We start from the raw sequence: 16,714 nt of genomic DNA, 5'->3' as shown, positions 1-16,714 counted from the left end.
TAGAGACTGAAAGAGTTCCTTGGGAGAAGCTGCCAGAAGGACAAGACTACAGCACTTCACCAATCTGGCCTTTATGGGAGAGTGGCCAGACTGAAGCCACTCCTGAGAAAAAGGCACATGACAGCATGCCTGGAGTTTGCAAAAAGGCATGTAAAAGACAGTATAAGGTGAAAGATTGTGGTCTGATGAGATAAATGTACTATTTGGCCTGAATGCAAAGTGCCATGTCTGGAGAAAACCAGGCACAGCTCATCACCTGTCAAATACCATCCCTACCGTAAAGCATGGTGTTGGCAGCATCATGCAATGGAGATGCTTTTCAGTGGCAGGGACTGGGAGACTGGTAAGGATAAAGGCAACATTGAAGCAGGTGCTCAAGGATTTGCCTATATTCAGAGTGCAAACAACCTTAGACTGGAGGGAGAAGATTTAGGTTCCAACATGTCAGTAATCCTGAGCATACAGTCAAAGCAACACTGGAATGGCTTCAGAACAAGAATGTGAAAATCATTGAGTGGCCCAGCCAAAGACCAGACTTGAATCCCATTGAAAATCTGTGGAAAGACTTGATTGCAGTTCACTGCCGCTCCCCCATCTAATTTAACAGAGCTTGAGAAAATCCCCAAATCCAGATGTGCAAAGTTTATACACGCAGTTATGACTAGTCTAAGATACTCACTGACCTCTTATCAACTTGCATTAAGAATATTAGTTTTTCTTATGCCAAGTTTCAATATCCCTCAGATCTCAACTCTTGACCCTTAAATTGCATACATGTATGTAAGGAAGACAGGTTTATTCCATGGCAGTATTAGACTGGGTTTGATTACATGTCTGGAATCGTAGTAAGGGGCACAATGTGAACATAACTCAAGCGGATGTACTCCAGTTGATTTAATCCTTTAATCTAAAACATGGCCGCTGTACATTTATCAGGCTTTTGCACCAGTGCAAAATGTACATAATCTACCAATCTACAACACCAACCCCTTTTCAGTGTGACTTTACTAAACCTCTCACTAGCTTTTACTAGACCTTCTACTGGTACACATATTGTTAAACTTAATAACCTTACATATACAAAAAAGATTAAGCACTAAAAACGAAAACAAGAAAAAAAGATGTAAAATGGAAAGCTTGAGTGGCGCTCAAATCATTTGCCAAGAATTTTTTTTTAATCCCTCATTGAAACTAATTTACACAGAATGCAGTACTTTGCTGCCATCCAATGGCAGAGGGTGGTACTGAAACGAGCATTGGTTCGTTTTACAGTCCGTTTAGGATGAGACGAGAGACTGGTTTCTGTAACCATGGTTTCACCAGTCCTGGCTGGACTTCTGCTTGATGAATTTGAGTGATAGGTAGTAGAGCAGCATGAAGCCCACTACGACAGCGATGAGAACCAGGTAGCAGGAGTAGAGAGGGTACTGGTTCATATCCATAGCTTCCACCACCTGGACAGAAAAAAAGGTCAAAGATATCATTATACTATATGGTTGGTCCTCTGTAGCTAAGGTGGTAGAGCATGTTGTTGCAATTCTAGGATATTGGGTTTGATTCCCAGGGCCACTCATACATAAGTGTATGTACACTTATGGACTCCCGAATGGTGCAGGGGTCTAAGGCACTGCATCTCAGTGCTAGAGGCATCACTACAGACCTGGGTTCGATTCCAGGCTGTATCACAACCGGCCCTGATTGGGAGTCCCATAGGGCGGCGCACAATTGGCCCAGCGTCGTCCGGATTAGGGTTTGGCCGGGTTAGGCCATCATTATAAATAAGAATTTGTTCTTAACTGACTTGCCTAGTTAAATAAAGGTTAAAAAAAAGACTATTAGTCACTTTGGATTAAAGTGTCTGCTAAGGCCTCCTGAGTAGCACAGCGGTCTAAGGCACTGCATCGCAGTGTTGCAGCGTCATTACAACCTGGGTTCAATCCCAGGCTGTCACAACCGGGAGTCCCATAGGGCGGCGCACAATTGGCCCAGCATTGTCCGGGTTAGGGGAGGGTTTGGCGGGGGGGCGCTTTACTTGGCTCATTGCACTCTAGCGACTCCTTGTGGTGGGCATGGTTGGGGAGTTGTAGTGATGAGACAAGATCGTAATCATGAAATTAGGGAGAAGGGGGTCAAAAATCATAATAATTATGTCTGCTTAATGGCAGATATTATATATATGTTATTATATTTATATATATATTATATATATTATATATTTACAGTACTATGTGTCGTCTCACACTGGAGAGCTATATATCTAATGACTCACATGTATGCCATCGATGTTGAGGGTGAAGTTTCCGATGGAGACAGGGTACTTGAGTCCCCTGAACTGGACCTGCAGCATGCCCTCAAAGCCCCAGCGCATGAAGGAGGCATGGGAGAACCAGGACGCCACTGAGGAGAGATGTTGCAGAGTACACGTTACACACAAGATAGAGGGTCCCATATTGTCATGCTCATGTAAACTGTCATATGTTTCTAAGGGATTGGGATTGCTAGTATTGCATGTGGCCCTATAGAATCTTCATTAAAAAAAGGCCTAGAATGTGGCAAATGTAGGAGACCAGAGCAGAGACTTGTGTCCTCCTCACCTAACCACATGTTCTCCAGGCTAATGACGAAGCCTCCAGTAAGGTAGAACACAGTGAACAGAGAATTGCCCATGAAGGCTGATGTCTGCAGGGTGGGTAAGGCTGCAGCCACAAACAGAGCCATGCTGCGACTGCAGTACACCATGAGCCACACCAGCAGGAAGTTGAGTAGGAAGCGGTCCGGGGCCTGGTTCAGGCCAGCCAGCCAGTAGATGGGTAGGCCGTAGACCAACGTGAACACACAGTGCTCCGGAAGCTCCCCCAGGACCTGGATGAGACATACGCACACATTTACATTTCTGCATCACATTAACTAATATTCTCACTAACAACTGCTTACACTGGACCACAGTTTACATAGCATGTAAATACTGTGGCTACATTGCTTTTTGTCACTGTGAAAAATGTGTGTCCTGTTTGCAGGGTTGTTACACAACAGTATGAAATCCTCACTAAGGTCAGGCAAGCATGGTCCTATACTGACCCCTACTGGTTCATGTGTAAACCAACATTTTGAGAACCACTGTAAATTCTTCTTTCTTTCTTTGGCCATTTAGCATACATATTTTACGTATTGGTGGTAGCGGGAATCTAACCCACTATCTTGGCGTTGCAAGCACCATGCCCTACCAACTGAGCTACAGAGGACCAGGACAGCCGCAGGCCGATTCTTTTCTTGAGGGGATGGTCAGGCGGCAGAACATAGTTATAAATCATTTGTAAACTGCAAGAAGCCCAAACAGATAGCGTATTTGACAGAAGTGGAATCATTTCAAACCTTGACTACATTGGGTGGGATACGTTCACATAGGCCTCTCTATTTATGCGTGGGAATACTTGGGAACAGATTTCATCAATTAAAATCACTTTGAACTGAGTTCCTGGTGATTTTACAACAACGAAAATTATATATATATGTATTTTATTAGTATATTTTTTAATGTAATTATTTTTTGCTCAGAAAACTTGGGGGGCCAAATAAAATCGCCCACGGGCCACCAATTGGGGAACCCTGAGGTAGTAGTGTGAATTGTTACCTTGGCAAAGAAGTAGGATGTGACGTTATACATGCCGTCCTCCAGCTCATGGTACAACATGGCTCTCTCTGTGTGACCTGCGGATGTCCAAAATTACACAAGGAACAACACTCATTGGCTCATGATGGATACTTTCACTCTCAACTGAGCACTCTGATTGGTCACTGTGGCTGCCACTCACACTTTGCTATGACGTCCAGGACCACAGCGAATGGGGTGAGAGCTCCGATCATATAGAGCAGGGCGACTGTGTCCTGGATCGACAGACGCTCCTCCCCCGCCCCGAAGTACAGGAAGCCAATCAGCAGAGACATGAGCAGAGCCTCGAAGCCGTGCACCAGCAGAGTGACCAGGTCTCTAAAGTCATTGTGCACCTGCCGCCTGTGAGGAGGAAGCACTTTCACCGTTACTGCAGTTTCTCCTCTCAGATCACTGGGATGAATCCTATCTTAAGATGTATGCACATAACTCGGCCATTTGCGTAAATCATGCATTCATGTGAATGGAAGATTTCTCAGAAAACTGAGACAGAATGTCCCAAATGCATCATCATCTTACCTGATGAGGATGGAGAACTGGTGTAGTCGGCCTGGCAGGCGGTCCTTTTGTTTGGATATATTTATCACTTCCTCCTGAGGTGCGGACTGAGTGCTGTGTGGGGGACAGACAAACAGAATCACTTGGTTGTTACAATGATGTAAAGCAAAAGAAGATGTTTAATGTAATGCATTAAAAAGAGTACATTAAGAAGGTCTCTGAGAAGGTCTCAGAAGGTTTCATAAGAGAGACTCACAGGGTTGTGCTTGGCTCCTCTGGCTTCCACATGAAGTCATCTGTCCCTCTCACCTTCTCCACAAACTGGGCTGACAGCACCCTGGCCCTCTCCAGACACTCAGCCTCTCTCTCTGGGCTGCGCCGGTCTATACTTATCAGATCCACTGAGGGGATGGACACACGCATGATCACAGGTACACACACACATTCAGATACACTCAACTGACTTCACAATTTCCCCTTTCTAGATTAGAAGGGAGTAGTGGTGGCTATTCAGCATGATACATGTCCATTGGGGTTCTGGCAGGGTAAACGTCTGTGTCAAAAGGGAGAGGAACATGGGAAACAGATAGCTGACTATTCAGCAGCCTGATGGTCTGGGGGTACAAGCTATTGGCCAGTCTGTTAGTTTTTCTATGATCCTCCAGTACTGAGTGATGGAAGCGGGGAGAACCGGCCGTGGCTCGGGTGGCTGAGGTCCTTGATGATCTTCTTGGCCTTCCTGCAACACCTGGTGTTGTAGGTGTCCTGGAGGACAGGCACCCAATGGTGCGCTGGACTGAGCATACCACCCTCTGTTGTGCCTTGCGGTCAACGGCGGAGTTGCCATACCAGGCTGTGATACAGCCCGACAGAACAGTATGCTCTTGATGATGCTCCTGTACAACACTGTGAGAGCCCTCTGGGACAGGCCAAATTTCTTCAGCCTTCTGAGGTTAAAGAGTCGCTGTCGAGCCTTATTCACCATGGTGTCAGAGTAGTTTGACCATTTCAAATCCTTGGAGATGTGTATGCCGAGGAACTTAACATGTTTGTCCGTCTCCACGGCAGCCCCGTTGATACAGTATACCCAACGTACAGTATATCCCTTACCTTAACCTACCATAGAAGTCGGAGGGGTTGCAGTAGCGGGGGCAGGGGTGTCCCAGGGCTGTGAAGTATGGAACCATGTCTTTAGCGGTCCCACAGTAGACGGCTGAGCCAGAGGAGAGCAGGACCACCAGGTCAAAGAGCTGGAAGATGTCTGAGCGCGGCTGGTGGACGGACAGCAGTACCAGGCGGTTCCCCCGGGCCAACCGGGACAGAGTGATCACCAGGTTATGGGCCGTGAAGCTGTCCAGCCCCGACGTGGGCTCATCTAGGATCAGGATACCTGCACACAGAGAATGAGATAAGATTAGTGCCTTTTACTGTGCTCAATACAGGGATCTGGGTACAATGATAATCTGAAGTAGTTAAAAGTACAGGTACAGTAACATTGCATAAAGGTAATGTATGTTAATTACAGTACTGAGGGGAGCAAACATCTCCATCTGGATTATATCAACGCATGTCCACTCATTTCAAAATAAGTCATTGATGCATTCTTCATTACTTGCCCTCCCTCATTCTAGATCTCACCAGGGTTCCAGAGCAGCTGCACAGCGATGCTGACCCTCCTCCTCTCTCCCCCAGACACCCCTCTCACCAAGTCATTGCCCACCCGGGTGTGGGCACACTGTCGCAGACGCAGCTCTGCAATGACGTCATCCACCTATACAGGCAGTGCAGCCACAGTCACATGACAAACAGCTGAAGTGTTATGATGATGATCATAATTCCTACACTTTTAGAAAAAAAAAGTGCTATCCAGAACTTAAAAGGGTTTATCGGCTGTCCCCATAGGAGAACCCTTTGAATAACCCTTTTTGGTTCCCAGTAGAACCCTTTTGGGTTCCATGTAGAACCCTTTCCACAGAGGTTATCCAAAAAAGGTTATCCTATGGGGACAGCTGAAGAACCCTTATGGAACCCTTTTTTCTAAGAGTGTATGGAGCTTGTTTATGATTTTACTTAAGTTCTACACTGAACAAAAATATAAAAGCAACATGCAACAAGAGTTACAGCTCATATAAGTAAATCAGTCAATTGAAATAAATTAATTAGGCCCTCATCTATGGATTTCACATGACTGGGAATACAGATATGCATCTGTCGCAGATACCTTCTTTTTTTTTAAAGGTAGAGACGTGGATCAGAAAACCAGTCAGTATCTGGTGTGACCACCACTTGCCTCGTGCAGCTCGACACATCTCCTTTGCATAGAGTTGATCAGGCTTTTCATTGTGGCCTATGGAATGTTGTCCCACTCCTCTTCGATGGCGGTGCGAAGTTGCTGGATATTGGCGGGAACTGGAAAACACTGTTGTACACGTCAACCCAGAGCATCCCAAACATGCTCAAGGGTGACATGTCTAGTGAGTATGCAGGCCATGGAAGAACTGAGGCTGGGGCTGTGCATAATCATGCTGAAAAATTAGGTGATGGCGGCGGATGAATGGCACGACAATGAACCTCAGGATCTCATCACGGTATCTCTGTCCATTCAAATTTCCATCGATTAAATGCAATTGTGTTTGTTGTCCGTAACTTATGCCTGCCCATACCATAACCCCACCGCCACCATGGGGCACTCTGTTCACAACGTTGACATCAGCAAACCGCTTGCCCACACGACGGCCATACACTCTGTCTGCTATCTGCCCAGTACAGTTGAAACCAAGATTCATTGTGCCAGTGGCCATCGAAGGTGAGCATTTGCCCACTGAAGTCGGTTACGACCCCGAACTGCAGTCAGGTCAAGACCCTGGTGAGGACAACGAGAATGCAGATGAGCTTCCCTGAGATGGTTTCTGACAGTTTGTGTAGAAATTCATCGGTTGTGCAAGCCCACAGTTTCATCAGCTGTCCAGGTGGCTGGTCTCAGACGATCCCGAAGGTTAAGAAGCCGGATGTGGAGGTCCTGGGCTGGCGTGGCGTTACACATGGTCTGCGGTTGTGAGCATGGTTGGACCTACTGACAAATTCTCTGCAACGATGTTGACATCTGTTGCATTGTGTTATGTGACAAAACGGAACATTTTAGAGTGGCCTTTAATTGTCCCCAGCACAAAGTGCACCTGTGTAATGATCCGGCTGTTTAATCAGCTTCTTGATATGCCACACACCTGTCAGGTGGATAGATTATCTTGGCAAATAAGAAATGCTCACTTACAGGGATGTAAACAAAATTGTGCACAGAATTTGAGATAAATAAGCTCTGTGCGTATTGAACATTTCTGTGATCTTTTATTTCAGGTCATGAAACATGGGACCAACACTTTACATGTTGCGTTTAATTTTGTTCAGTGTACATTGTTGGATAACGTTGATGGTCCTCATGGTGTGCAGGCTTTTGTTCTGGCCCAGCACTTACAGAACATCAGGTCTGTTAGTCCTGGGCTGGAACAGAACATCAGGTCTGTTAGTCCTGGGCTGGAACAGAACATCAGATCTGTTAGTCCTGGACTGGAACAGAACATCAGATCTGTTAGTCCTGGACTGGAACAGAACATCAGGTCTGTTAGTCCTGGACTGGAACAGAACATCAGGTTTGTTAGTCCTGGACTGGAACAGAACATCAGATCTGTTAGTCCTGGGCTGGAACAGAACATCAGGTCTGTTAGTCCTGGACTGGAACAGAACATCAGGTCTGTTAGTCCTGGACTGGAACAGAACATCAGGTTTGTTAGTCCTGGACTGGAACAGAACATCAGGTCTGTTAGTCCTGGACTGGAACAGAACATCAGGTCTGTTAGTCCTGGACTGGAACAGAACATCAGGTCTGTTAGTCCTGGGCTGGAACAAAAGCCTGTACACCCTCTGAGTCCCTGGGATTGGGAAGAACACTGCTATAACTTCCCATGTGACATGACCTGGGAAGTTACCAATGCTTACCCTCTGGTCCCTCTGTTTCTGGCTGAAGTTTGTGGGTAGCCGTAGCTTAGCCACGAAGGCTAGTGTTTCCCTCACAGTAAGGTGAGGCAGCAGGCGGTCGTCCTGGCGGACATGGGCGATGGTCTTCCTCACCAGCTTTGGGTTGTTAGGTTGCCCGTTGATTAGCACTTGGCCAGACGTCATGGAGCCACCCTCATCACGACACGTTATGACGTCCAGCAGTGAGGTCTTTCCACAACCTGTGGAGGGACAGGATATGAAAGAGGTTATAAGGCATATCTTTGCATAGTCATCATCAGACCATAACTGTTTGGGGAATATCCACACTAGATTAAGCTATGTATTGGGAATGCATTAGAAGTGATATGCTAGTTTGGATATTGGAACAAACTGTAACTAGGCGAGACTGGGCACAAAGTAACACAGTGCACAAAGCAACAACTAAGTAACTCACGCTTAGAAAGCTCTTATTCAATGTGCTTCTGCTTGGTTAGTGTATCTACATGCCTAGGAAGTTTTGCTTAAATCCATAAATATGTCTGTTGCTTTTCAGGCTGAATTCGAAATATTCTTGCCGCCTCTCTTTTTTGAATATTGACCTGTGGAACATTCCCCATATATCTAATAATATATCATTTTTATCAGTAAGAAGAGGTCTTTTGATTGGTATAGTTGATGACAATAATTATTGTTGTATTTTCTCACAAGACTCAGATTTGTAGTGGGGGCAAATTGTACTATTTGTAACAATTAACCCCTTACCTAAAACAAACAAAAAATGTAGGCCTACTGTGCTGTCTACCATTTGGAGTAAATTATCTTGAATCATATCTTTCTCATGTAGAAGTACAGCCAGTTGTTGACAAAACAGAGCTAAGATTAGTGCTGCCTCCTGTGGAGAGTAGCTGTGTATGTACCTGAGCTACCGATGATGGCCAGCATCTGGCCACTGCGGACTCGCAGGTTGAGTTTGTTTATGGCTGTCTGCTTGTCTCCCTTCATCTCCCAGGGCATCTTAAACTCTGAGAGCTTCTCATACCACGGGATCTGAGCAGCCGTGTCCACCTGACACACACACAGGCACACACACACACACACACACATTAGACTTTTTGATACTGTGGTGAAGCTGTGGGACAGCTTGTAAGGGAGGATGTCACTAAATCATAAACCACTGTAAGTCACTCTGGATAAGAGCGTCCGTTAAATTACAAAAATGTAAATGTAAACTAATTGCTCGCACCTGTGCCTGCTTGCAAGTCTCTGCCTGTGACTCTGTGAGAAACTGATATAAGGCAGAGCAGGGCCGGCGTTATGGGCGGGGCCTGGACCGCCCTACCGTACCTCCTTGCCCGTCCAAATAAAATATAGATAATTTATTTGACCAAGACGCACGTGGAAAGAAAGATTGACCAAGACGCACGCCGACAGAAAGACGCATCAATCTCAGATAAAGCATCCGAGCGAGTGAAACAGCGCCCCTCTGTCTCCGTATGTGTAGAACCTGTATCTGATGCTGTCCGGACAAAAAGAGTATAGCATGTCATACTTTTTCTAGCCAGACAGCATCAGATACATAGGCTACATATAGTAAGACAGAGGGGCGCTGTTTCACTCGCCAGTTTCAGCAGAGAGGATGCGGCGTAGCGACCTCGAGGGCTCACTCGCCAAAATCGGTCCTGAATAAATCCAATGCGTTTCTATGGGTATCATATGCAGACCTAAGCTTATCGCATTACTGGCTTTGGGACAACTACTTGCATTGTTAGGGTGGAGACATGAGCAACATTATATACAGATCTCTGGTTTCAGCCGCTTGCGAATTAGAAAGGAAAGTTGGCGGGTGCACAGGGCACTGTTAGGATGCTGCCTTCCCATAAAGTAAATTGATGTTTTGCCCAAATTATATAATTACTTCAATCAAAATAAAATAATTCTAAATACTTTACCAGAGAGCTTGACTTAGCCACAGAGGATCATTAGCTCTTTAAAAAAAATTGTTGTGGATTGTTTCAAATCACAAGTGTGTAGGCCAATGCCTGGCAATATGCTTAGCTGATTATTGAGTTGCGGAAAAGCATGTGTGAATATAATTCAAAATGTTGAGTCAAGAAGAAGGGGAGGAATGCACTCAGCCCTCTAGAATGTGCTCCACTGTCTCCCGCCAATTCTAGCACATTCATTGTTTCATTGTGTATAATGTTTGCCCTTTGATTGTTCAGTTTTATCAATTCCCCGTTACATGCTACCAGTAGGCCTTGTAAATGTACTGTTTATCCCCGTCATTTGGTTACATACATTTCTGTTAATGCAGGTATTACAGTCATTTACTGTTCTCATTTTTGGAGTGGAAACGTTGTTTGCGGAGTTCACAACCTGATACACTTGTGAGAAACAAGTTTTGGTTAATTTTATAACCATCACTTTAGGAGTTTTGTAAATTTGTCCATTGTCTTTCATTTGGAGTGCTCCGTATCAGCATGTGTGTGGTTTCTCTGTCCTGATAACGCATTGCACCTTAAACGGGGAGATGTTGTCATTCGCTGCTGGGTAGGGCAGCAGGTGATGAAGACAGGTAGTGAGGGGGGATTTGGGGAACCGGATAAGATAGTGTGGTCGGTAGGAGTGCGAGCCACCTCTCCTGCTTTTGAGAACAGACCACGTTTCGCGTTGTAGCGTGTTCTTTGACATGCAAATGAATTAGCTATCCCATCAGCTGGGAGAGCTATGCGTTTTTAAAAGTTACATTTAAATGTTAAATGTTATGTCAATGTTCTCTTTCGTCGGCCTAGTCTTTTTAAATGTATAGTTTTTAAAGTGTGGGTTATGTGGGTCGAACAGAATTGCAGACCATGTAGCTCAAAGTGGGGGAGGGGTTCTATGTCTTTATTATCAGGTGTGGGTCTCTGGACTGTGACTGTGGGTCTCTGGACTGTGACTGTGGGTCTCTGGACTGTGACTGTGGGTCTCTGGACTGTGTGTAGGCTATTATGCCCCTGTGTGCAGAGAATTTGCATGTTTGTACAATTACATTTCATTGGGCTTGGCCCGGTTTGCAGTGAAGTAGTACTAGAACCTTGTAACCAAATCAGTTCTCCTTAACGTATATCTCACTAGTGTGTGTGTAGTGTCACTTTTTAGTGCGTTATCGCACATTCTTTAAAAAAAATTGCCTTTATTTAACTAGGCAAGTCAGTTAAGAACAACTTCTTAATTACAATGACAGCCTAGGAGTGGTGGGTTAGCTGCCATGTTCAGGAGCAGAAGACAGATTTTTACCTTGTCAGCTCGGGGATTCCATCCACCAACCTTTCAGTTACTGGCCCAACGCTCTAACCACTAGGCTACTTGCCTCCCCACTTAATAGCCTGTTTGCCTTACATTATTAGGGTCATTGCAGCAATCCTGACTGGGTTACAGAGACTACAGGAATTTAGCAGGTAGCCTAGCATTTCATAAAAATATGAAATTGTATATTTAATAAAGATAATTTTTTGCTATATCTGTGTTGAGTTTTGTTGTGTCTTATCCTCTGACGACGGACCATACCGGTCAAACAAAGGTGGTGGCAGCTTCACAGCTATTCTGCTCTATCCAGTACTTGCCCCACCTCTCAGGTGGTCTAGAGAGCTTTATTACAATACTGACAGAATGTAAAAGGCAGGCAAAACTGAGACTGATACAGTCAGTGATAAGGAGCATAGGGAAATTGGGAAGAGTAGAGAGAAAGAATAGAGTGGGAGAAAGGTGTTGTTACCTCATAGTGCAGGTTGCTGACCTCTATCTCATTGCGACCTCCACTGTAGGTGAAGTACAGGCTACTGTCCTCTTCAGAAGAGGAGAACAGCTCAGTGTCTCCTCTCTAAGGAAGAAGTAGAGGTTACTGTAGGTTACTGAGTGAGGAAGCGGTCAAGAAGTTACTCAGTTTTGTACTGTGTACACATACCATTCACTTATCAGAGGGCCATTCACATATCGTAACTATATGTTCACTGGCATCCATTTACCTTATTTACTATGGTAATAAACCCTTGTATTTCTCTTAGTATATTCTGCCAGACATTTGTCTCAGCAAATCTAAGAAAAATGGTGTATCTTTAGAGGCTTCATTGTTCTGGCCACCAATGCATCGCACAATGGATTTAATTACCACTTTATCGGACGGTTCTGATGAGTCCTGTATAAAAGTGATTAGTTATGATTCCAGATAAATGGATCCTAAACTGAGTGGTGTGTGATAAAAGGTTATATAGCATTCTGGTAAACCGTGTAGGAGACCTCCAGCCTGTCCAGGGTCCACTCAAACAGAGCTACATGTCACCATTATGTAATTTAAAAAGCCTAGAGATAGATAGGCAGATCCTTGCCACTTCTCTAGAGTAGCATGAATATTCAACTACTATTTTATTTGTCACATGCGCCGAATACAACAGGTGTAGACCTTACCGTGAAATGCTTACTTACAAGCCTTAACCAACAATGCCGTTTTAAGAAAGAGTTAAGAAAATATTTACTAAATAAACTAAAGTAAAAAAAGTAACACAATAAAATAACAATAACAAGGCTATATACAGGGGGTACCGGTACCGTGTCAATGTGCGGGGGTACAGGTTAGGACTGGGGGGCAGTATTGAGTAGCTTGAATAATAAGATGCCCAGAGTAAACTGCCTGCTACTCAAGCCCAAAAGCTAGAATATGCATATAATTAGTAGATTTGGATAGAAAACACTCTGAAGTTTCTAAAACTGTTTGAATGATGTCTGTGAGTATAACAGAACTCATATGGCTGGCAAAACTTGAGAGAAAATCCAACCAGGAAGTGGGAAATCTGAGGTTTGTAGTTTTTCAAGTCATTGCCTATCCAATATACAGTGTCTATGGGGTCATATTGCACTTCCTAATGCTTCCACTAGATGTCAACAGTCTTTAGAACCTTGTTTCAGGCTTCTACTGTGAAGGGGGAGAGAATACGAGCTGTTTGAGTCAGGTGTCTGGCAGAATGCCATGAGCTCAGTCAGGCGTGCGCCCATGAGAGTTACCTGCGTTACTTTTCCTTTCTAAAGACAAAGGAATTGTCCGGTTGAAACATTGTTGAAGATTTATGATAAAAACATCCTAAAGATTGATTCTATACATCGTTTGACATGTTTCTACGAACTGTATATAACATTTTTGAATTTTTGTCTGAACTAAGCGATCGCGCATTGAGCATTTGGATTATTGGGCTAAACGCGCGAACAAAAAGGAGGTATTTGGACATAAATGATGGACTTTATCGAACAAAACAAACATTTATTGTGGAACTGGGATTCCTGGGAGTGCATTCCGATGAAGATCATCAAAGGTAAGTGAATATTTAAAACGCTATTTCTGACTTTTGTGACACCTCTCCTTCTTTGGAAAATGGCTGTATGTTTTTCTGTGGCTAGGTGCTGACCTAACATAATCGCAAGGTGTGCTTTCGCCGTAAAGCCTTTTTGAAATCTGACACAGCGGTTGCATTAAGGATACGTTTATCTATAATTCCATGCATAACACTTGTATCTTTTATCAATGTTTATTATGAGTATTTCTGTAATTTGATGTGGCTCTCTGCACTTTCACCGGATGTTTGTTTCAGACAATGCATTTCTGAACGTAACACACCAATTTCAAATGAGGTTTTTGGATATAAAGATTAACTTTATCGAACAAAACACACATTTATTGTGTAACATGAAGTCCTGTGAGTGCCATCTGATGAAGATCATCAAAGGTTAGTGATTAATTTAATCGCTATTTCTGACTTTTGTGAGCTCTCTCCTTTTGTGAGCCCTCTGTATGGTTTTCTGTGACTAGGTGCTGACCTAACATAATCGTTTGGTGTGCTTTCGCCGTAAAGCCTATTTGAAATCGGACACTGTGGCTGTATTTACAAGAGTTTATCTTTAAAATGGTGTATAATACTTGTATGTTTGAGGAATTTTAATTATGGGATTTCTGTTGTTTTGAATTTGGCGCCCTGCAATTTCACTGGCTGTTGGCGAGGTGGGATGCTAGCGTTGCACATATCCCAGAGAGGTTATTAAGAAAATATTTACTAAATAAGCTAAAGTAAAAAAAGTAACACAATAAAATAACAATAACAAGGCTATATACAGGGGGTACCGGTACCGTGTCAATGTGCGGGGGTACAGGTTAGTCGAGGTAATTGAGGTAATATGTGCATCTAGGTAAGGGTAAAGTGACTATGCATAGATAATAAACAGCCAGTAGCAGCAGTGTGTGGGCCTCAATGCAAATAGTCCGGGTAGCCATTTAATTAATTGTTCAACTGTCTCATGGCTTGGGGGTAGAAGCTGTTGAGGAGCCTTTTGGACCTAGACTTGGCGCTCCGGTACCGCTTGCCGTGCGGTAGCAGAGAGAACAGTCTATGACTTGGGTGGCTGGAGTCTTTGACAATTTTTGGGGCATTCCTCTGACAGTGCCTAGTACAGTATAGAGGTCCTGGATGGCAGAAAGCATGGCCCCAGTGATGTACTGGGCCGTACAAAACTACCCTCTGTAGCGCCTTACGGTGGGATTCCGAGCAGTTGCCATACCAGGCGGTGATGCAACCAGTCACGATGCTCTCGATGGTGCAGCTGTAGAACTTTTTGAGGAGCCATGACAAATCTTTTCAGTCTCCTGAGGGGTAATAGGCTTTGTCGTGCCCTCTTCACGACTGTCTTGGTGTGTTTGGACCACAATAGTTTGTTGGTAATGTGGACCTCAAGGAACTTGAACCTCTCGACCCGCTCCACTACAGCCCCGTCGATGTGAATGGGTATGTGTTCAGCCCTCCTTTTCCTGTGTAGCACAATCAGCTCCTCCCGTTGAGGGAGAGGTTGTTGTCCTGGCACCACACTGCCAGGTCTCTGACATCCTCCCTATAGGCTGTCTCATCATTGTCGGTAATCAGGCCTACCACCGTTGTGTCATCAGCAAACTTAATGATGGTGTTGCAATCGTGCTTGGCCACGTAGTCGTGGGTGAACAGGGAGTACAGGAGGGGACTAAGCACGCACCCCTGAGGGGCCCTGTGTAGAGGATCCTTGTGGCAGATGTGTTGTTGCCTACCCTTACCACCTGGAGTCGGCACATCAGGAAGTCCAGGATCCAGTTGCAGAGGGAGGTGTTCAAACCCAGGGTCCTTAGCTTAGTGATGAGCTTTGTGGTCACAATGGTGTTAAACGCTGAACTGTAGTCAATGAACAGCATTCTCACATAGGTGTTCCTTTTGTTCAGGGGGAAAGGGCAGTGTAGAGTGCGTTTAAGATTGCATCATCTGTGGATTTGTTGGGGCGGTATGCGAATTGGAGTGGGTCTAGGGTTTCCGGGATGATGGTGTTGATGTGAGCCATGACCAGCCTTCCAAAGCACATCATGGCTACAGATGTGAGTGCTATGGAGCGGTAGTCATTTAGGCAGGTTACCTTGGCATTCTTGAGCACAGTTACTATGGTGGTCTGCTTGAAACATGTAGGTATTACAGACCCGATCCGGGAGAGGTTGAAAATATTGTACACATCCTGGTAATCCATCTGGCCCCGCGGCCTTGTGAATGTTGACCTGTTTAAAGGTCTTACTCACATTGGCTACGGAGAGCGTGATCACACAGTCGTCTGGAATAGCTGGAGCTCTCGTGCATGCTTCAGTGTTGCTTGCCTCGAAGCGAGCATAAAAGGCATTTAGCCAGTCTAGTAGGCTTGCGTCACTGGGCAGCTCGCGGCTGGGTTTCCCTTTGTACTCCATAATAGTTTGCAAGCCTTACCACATCCAACGAGCGTCAGAGCCGGTGTAGTGGGATTCAATCTTAGTCTTGTATTGACGTTTTGCATGTCTGATGGTTCGTCTGAGGGCATAGCGGGATTTCTTATAAGCGTCCGGATTAGTGTTCGGATGGAGGGCAAGGGAGAGCTTTGTATACATCTCTTTGCATGGAGTAAAGGTGGTCTAGAGTTTTTTTTGCTCTGGTTGCACATGTGACATGCTGGTAGAAATTAGGTTAAACTGATTTAAGTTTTCCTGCATTAGTCAACTGGCGCAAGGAACGCCGCTTCTGGATGAGCATTTTCTTGTTTGCTTATGGACTTACACAGCTTATTGAGTCAATGACGGAAATCATAGAAACTCAAACTAAACCCAAACATATAGAAAAAAACAAGTGAATGAACCTAAGAACTAATTTTTCCCAGTCTGTTTCTCGGCCTCTGTGTGTCCTGTCCCATATCACTGTACCTGTGTTGAAGGTCAGAGCTGGTCTGTAGATCGTCATTGACTCACCGTCTGTGGGGGGCCACCGGTAACGATCCCTGTCTCTGGATCTGGCCTGCTGTCTGTCCCTCCAGTATACATGGCTTGTGGAGTTGTAGGCGGTGGTGGAAGTTCTGATATAGGGGTCAGTGCCCCATATGCCTGGTTGATTCTGAGTCTGTATGTCTCCCTGGTCTTCCCTCTCCTCTCCCAGGCTGACATAGACTGGCTGCACAGCATAGGGGAGACCTGTGACTTATTGTTACCTTTCTCTTTAT

General features: G+C 44.9%; 1 protein-coding gene across 1 annotated transcript; it reads right to left on the bottom strand.

The window, feature by feature from the left end:
• Nucleotides 1-879: 879 nt before the first annotated feature.
• Nucleotides 880-16,694, bottom strand: abcg8 (ATP-binding cassette, sub-family G (WHITE), member 8). The gene is made up of 13 exons (XM_038975275.1): nucleotides 16,467-16,694; nucleotides 11,919-12,023; nucleotides 9,079-9,226; nucleotides 8,162-8,400; nucleotides 5,807-5,939; nucleotides 5,289-5,558; nucleotides 4,425-4,569; nucleotides 4,190-4,282; nucleotides 3,813-4,012; nucleotides 3,632-3,708; nucleotides 2,595-2,862; nucleotides 2,270-2,397; nucleotides 880-1,454 (listed from the first exon to the last, which is right to left on the bottom strand). The coding sequence occupies exons 1-13, from the start codon at nucleotides 16,674-16,676 to the stop codon at nucleotides 1,317-1,319; spliced, it is 2,154 nt and encodes a 717-aa protein (XP_038831203.1). The 5' UTR covers nucleotides 16,677-16,694; the 3' UTR covers nucleotides 880-1,316.
• Nucleotides 16,695-16,714: the final 20 nt, after the last annotated feature.

This window comes from Salvelinus namaycush, chromosome 35 (assembly GCF_016432855.1).
Source record: "Salvelinus namaycush isolate Seneca chromosome 35, SaNama_1.0, whole genome shotgun sequence".
Taxonomy (NCBI): Eukaryota; Metazoa; Chordata; class Actinopteri; order Salmoniformes; family Salmonidae; genus Salvelinus; species Salvelinus namaycush.
This window is presented reverse-complemented; position numbering and strand designations above follow the sequence as displayed.